The sequence below is a fragment of the Silene latifolia genome, chromosome 2 (assembly GCF_048544455.1).
Source record: "Silene latifolia isolate original U9 population chromosome 2, ASM4854445v1, whole genome shotgun sequence".
NCBI classification, from domain to species: Eukaryota; Viridiplantae; Streptophyta; class Magnoliopsida; order Caryophyllales; family Caryophyllaceae; genus Silene; species Silene latifolia.
Window position 1 is genome coordinate 143,667,705 of NC_133527.1, and position 5,992 is coordinate 143,673,696.

General features: G+C 42.2%; 1 protein-coding gene across 1 annotated transcript; it reads right to left on the bottom strand.

The window, feature by feature from the left end:
- Nucleotides 1–2,410: 2,410 nt before the first annotated feature.
- Nucleotides 2,411–4,273, bottom strand: LOC141630506 (putative acetyltransferase At3g50280). Its single transcript, XM_074443315.1, has one exon. The coding sequence runs from the start codon at nucleotides 4,157–4,159 to the stop codon at nucleotides 2,687–2,689; it is 1,473 nt and encodes a 490-aa protein (XP_074299416.1). The 5' UTR covers nucleotides 4,160–4,273; the 3' UTR covers nucleotides 2,411–2,686.
- Between the last annotated feature and the right edge of the window lie 1,719 nt (nucleotides 4,274–5,992).

Sequence of the window (5,992 nt, forward strand, 5' to 3'; positions counted from 1 at the left end):
CTGGGCCAAAAATATGTCCCTTAGGTCGCCATAACAGTATATCGACCCATTGGGTAGCCCCTTGTACCAACTTTGTGCCATTCCATGCAGGGTCGTTGGGAAGACTTGGCACCAAACCTCATCAGCCGCTCCCGCACCGACATGTAAGACTCGAAAGCCTCGGCATGGTCGGTTGGGTCGCTTTCTCCTTTGTATGATATGGGCGGCAACTTTAGTTTAGTCGGCACCGGGACCTCTAGGACATAGGCGCTGAGGGGCTGTCTGACCACGTGTGGAATGACACGCGGCGATCGGCTCCTCGCATCCCTAGTCCGGCTCCCCTCCCCGTGGCGGGAAGGGCTTCTTCTCCGACTCTGGTGAGTCGGACTTCTGTCGGACTTCTTCTCCGACTCTGGTGAGTCGGACTTCTTCTCCGACTCTGGTGAGTCGGACTTCTTTCACTCCTCAGGGGCAGGCCTCGTTGGTGCTGCGGCGACGCTGTCCTCCCGCGAGTGCGGGAAGGACTCAGGTCTACCACTGGCACTTTGGACTCCCCCGGCGTCTTGACATGGTCAGCTTCCTCCAATACTCCGTTCAAGTTTCTCAGAGTCACTTTTTGGGCCCTGGTCTCCTGTGAGGGTGCCGCCGCTCTTGTCGTCGTGACAGTGTGAGTCGGCGTGCTACCCATTAGGTCCAGGATTAGCTTTAGTTTAGCTGCATCAACCACATGTCCCATGATAGTGACTTGGTCGGTGGGCAGCGGCGTTTATGGTATTATTGGCATCCCGTACGCCGGCTGAATTACTCGGCCGGTGGGGGACTATCCAATCCCAGAATTGTGGACTGTATCATCCTGGCAGAATTCGGTTTCGTCAGTCACAACTATTTCTTGTTGCTTTGACATTTTCTTAGCTTGTTGGGTGGGTTTTGTGTTTTTTTTTGTAAGGGATTTGACTAGCTTCTAGTATCTATTCTCACAGACGGCGCCAATTGTTCCGGGTGTAATTCCAGAGCAGATTTATTTACCACGTAAGCTTGGTGAATGGATGTCTTTCCTTGCTTTGACTCTTCCTCTCGGTCTCTTCTGAAACGATGAACAAACTGAGGGCTCGACTTTGCACCGAGCGTACTCACTCCGACGCTCAAGTCAGTGAACTTAAAGGGATTAAGTTGTATGGTACTTAACTAAGTATATTGTAGAGAGATAAGGGAGTTTATACCAGATGAATAGTGAGTTTTAGGTTAGATTCTGGATCTCTTTCTCAATGAGAGAAGTGGAGTATTTATAGACTTTCACCTTTTGTCACGTAGTGGCCAAGTGGCCAAGTGGTTAGCAGGTGAAAAGACTGTTCTACCCTCGGCCGATGGACCCATGGCAGGCCGGTGGGCCCTGTTGACTCCGTGCCGAGGGGTCTTGGATGTGAGTACGCGGATGTGTCTCCCGGCTGACTGATTGACCAGCCGAGACCCAAGTGACAGGCCGACAGGCTGCGTCGGTTAGGTTGTCCAAGGTGTTGACTTGCTGTGGATATCTTTGACCTTGCTCAATATGTTGACTCGGTCAGCGGGTGCAGAATATGCCCCATCAGTCTCATCTTAATTTATTATAAAACCGTCTTATAAAAGGCTTTATCATATATGTTTTTTTATTTGCTTCATCTTATAGATAAAAAAAATTATATAAAATATAGGCAAGTTTGTTGTAAATAAAACCAACGTATGATTTAATAGTTACATAGAAATAATTATTAATTCGTAGATTTTGTAAATAATCTTGCTAAAAATCCGAATAATGTCGTAAATGATAAAGTAATGGTATGGGTATTGTATGATAAATGAGTATAGCATGGAGGAAGCAGAAATCGGCCCAGGTCATTTTTTTTGCCCTAACTTCATCCCTGGTGACAGAGGGAGTATAACTTTAAAATCGAAGTATTTGGGTCATAGAATTGTAGGTAATTAAAATGGTAAATAAATCAGGACGGGGTAAAACTAACATTTTGAGATATCGAATTTTCCTCATATTGTTTTATCACAAATTCAAATTCTCATTTGTGACGGACTTGTCTGTCACAAGCTTGTGACGTTAGACAAAGAGGCAAGTGGAATGACAAGTGGGAGAGCAAGTGGAAGAAGGTTGTGAGAGGTTACAAACTTGTGACCGTCACAAGTAAGAGAGGTCGTTGACTTCTTGTTTTATATACAAATATTAAGGTATCATATTAAAAATTTCTATGGTTTGGTTAATATAACTTGATTTAAAACAGTAACTTTGTTTCGGAAAGGTATTAGCAGTGTACGCTTGTGAAAACAAAATTTCTGGCATTTTCTAGACACCTTATCATACTATTTGATATCTATTTAACCCGTTTTAAAGTTTAAAACATATATTTTTTATTTTTAACAAGAATTTGTAAATTTTATTAGCACTTAAAATTTGAACTGAATTATAGCCATAATATTTGGTACCCTATTTAGTCAAACAGAAAGAAATGAACAAACAACTGAAAATATAAAAGGAATTGCATTTGCCCATACCACATTCCTAGTTCCTACCCTCCAGGCCTCCACTCCATTCACCTTCACGGCTCTTTCAATTAGATCGGGTCAGCCCATAAATAAAGTCATCACGTATCCTAGCTATGCCACATTGCCACCACCGTCCGTTATTTACCACCCTGCCTGAGTATGTCAGGGTACAATCCCATCAACACGTAACGTATTGCATGAACTCCGAATCGGATTCAAGACCCGTCATTGTCTCCGGCGACAGCACAACCTCAAGATCAACACTACCTCCACCCTCCCTCCCGGGAAAAGCCGAGATCTTCCCATCAAACTTATTAGCCCGTCCGCTTCGAATCGCAACGGGTCGACCCCACCCAAAATCATTATCGTACATAGGAAAACGGGGTGAACTCCCCATAGTAATAATCCCACCATCAAAATTACCCAATGGAAAAGTTCTCGGTTTACTCTCCCAATCCAACACACACTTTCTCACGGCCTCATTTCCATGGGCCTTCACGTTATTGTTCAGCTGCTCTGCGGCCCAACGTAAGTCTCTGGACAACACATGTCCCACTGTTGCAACGGTTGGAATACTTTGTATCGCATTGCCGAAGTAAAGCGGGTCCAATTTTGGTTCCAACCTGTGTCGACAATTAGCCGCCATTCTAAACGTTGTCGTCTTAGAAACATTCATCTTTCTCGCGCGTGTCACACACCGCCACAGCAGAGCACAAAGAGACTGGAAAGAAGATACTTCAGCCTGATCGGTTAAATCCGTTTCGTTTCTAATTTGAGGTTTTGAAACGGTGACCGCATTTCGAAGCCAATTCTCGAATTTAGACGCCTTTATTGGCTCTTTCAAAGGATCATTGCTCTGTTTTCCGAGCAATTCAACAGCCGAGATGATATCCTCGTCAAGTTTTTTACAATTCACCTTCGATTTCAAACGTAAAATCGCTTCCCTAGAGAAACTGAAAATTCTCTCCCTCAACGGCTCGCTTTCATCAAATGTGACCACCAGACCACCGTCCGGCACCGTCAAAATCGCCGGAGAAATCAACACGGAATTCCGACTAAACTCCGGCGATTTGTTGATCTTCTTCACACCTCTACACACCTCAGAAAAAATATTGAAGAAATTCCACAACGAAGTTCCATCAACGACGGCATGATTAACAGAAACGCCGATAAACAAACCGTCGGCTAATTCCGTCACCTGAACAGCCAATAACGGCTGAAAGTGTCCGTTATAGCTAACGACACCGTCATAAGCGAAGAATTGCTTGACTACATCAGGTACATCCTTCTGAGCAAGGATGTCGCTGATGTAAACGTGTTTGGCGGCAGCGTGGAGAAAGTCAACACCGGCATCGTTGCACGTGATGTAGACGTAGCCGGCCGTGTTAGTTTTGAGGCGCCCGGCGAGGGCGGGGAAGAGAGAAAGGGCGGAGGAAAGGGAGTGTTTAAGGAGAGAGAGTACGGCGGAGGAAGGGAGAGGTGGGCGGGTGAATAAGAGGCCTTTTTGGATGTAGTGGCAGGAAAGCATAGGGAGGTCGGAGACGGAGAGCTTGAGGTTAACCATGGCGGAAATTTGGGGAGGAAATACGGTTGATTTAGAGACGAGGGTGACATCACGTGGGGAGGATGGTGTTTCAGTGAAGCAAGTCATTTTGTGGAACTTGGTCACTGAAAGTGTAAGGGCGTGTAGTGTGTTTGTTTGGAGGCGGTTATTTATAGAAGATGGGGGTTGTGGCCTGTGGGGTTGGGTTATATGTACAGGTGTGATGACGTGGAGCTGTGGAGGTATGATTTGCTTTGCTGCTCACGAGTTAAGGGTGACGCTCATAATATTCATTGTTCATTCTCCCTGCTCTCACATGAGTTAACACCTCTTTGGTCCATTTGTTTTGTTTTCACTATTTTAATGTTTTGCTATTTCCAACTCCATGTGATAGCTGATAAGTTGACGACGTTCTTTTCCTCCCTTTTGAATTTCAGAATTTCAGTTGGTCAATCTTGTAACGGTTATTAATTATGATGGTCTTAAATATGATAACTTTAAGATAAAATAATGGTTACATTTTCTCTTTAAAATGGTCATATTTGGGTCTGTCGCAATCAGTGACGAAAAAGAGCCGATCACAAATGAGAATTTGCGTTCGAATATATTAGGTACATGATAAAAATGACTATCAACGGACTAATAAGCTACCTAAAGTGAAATGCTAATTAGGATAGCATTTGTGAAACAAGGTACCTGAACTATTTTATTTTCTTTTTTTACCCTTCAATCTGGAATACTTAATTAATAATTATCATATTCTTTTCGGAAAATATACGCGGCTCCCTTGAGTTTGACATTTTGCCCGAAACACCCAATTTTAACTTTAAGGGACAATAACTCGTGTTTATTAGTTCAGAAAGTGCTAATTTTTTTTCAAATCGATCATCTTTCTGAGAACTACCATTTGAAAAAAATGTTTGTCGAGTTTGAAATTCGTTACCAAGAGATATGGTCACTCAAAGTTTGTTCAGTTAAAAAAAATTGATATACAAAAACTGTTGCAGAATGTGTCCTCAACAATAGTGCGATCACATTACTAAAACTCATAGTAAGAATACATAAAGGGATGATTCATTTTTATACGTCAACTGATCAACATTAATCAGTAATGATTGGCTGATTAGAGTTTGACATTTTTGACGGTGGTGATCAGTTGATCCCCTTAAGGTCACACCTAAAGGACAAATTCCCTTAATAGATAAATTAATTAATTGTATAATGATGCAGATTAATTAATTCCTTAAAATTGAACAACTTTCATATGTGAGTGAGAATATGAATCTTATTGTCATTCGATTAAATGATGAGATTCGTTTTAGTAAATAAAATGTTATATATTACTAAAACTTTGTTTATGAAACAATTTAATTAAGAATGATCGGTTAACTATAATTACAATTTGTTGTAGATTATATTAACATGGACCATTTTATACACTTGTAATCATGAATTACTAGTTAATTGTCATATAATTTTATTAATATATGTAATGATATTTAATTGTTAAATATGCATTAATATTATTAATAACATGTTACATGTTACACATTATATGATAAAGAGACAATTGACAAAAATAAAATAGACTCCATATTAGCAAGGTGCACCGGTTTTTAGAAGGTTATTAGGATGGATGATTAATTGTTTTAAATTATTTAAAAACACAATTGATGGGGCATATTCTGCATCCGCTGACCGAGTCAACATATTGAGCAAGGTCAAAGATATCCACAGCAAGTCAACACCTTGGACAGCCTAACCGACGCAGCCAGTCGGCCTGTCACTTGGGTCTCGGCTAGGCAACTAGCCAGCCGGGATACACATCCGCGTACTCACATCCAAGACCCCTCGGCATGGAGTCAACAGGGCCCGCCGGCCTGCCATAGGTCCCTCGGTCGAGGGTAGAACAGTCTTTCCACCTGCTAGCCACTTGGCCAC

Bases quoted from the DNA above. Each gene is read 5' to 3' on its own strand.
- LOC141630506 (XM_074443315.1), bottom strand. From the start codon at position 4,159: ATGACTTGCTTCACTGAAACACCATCCTCCCCACGTGATGTCACCCTC.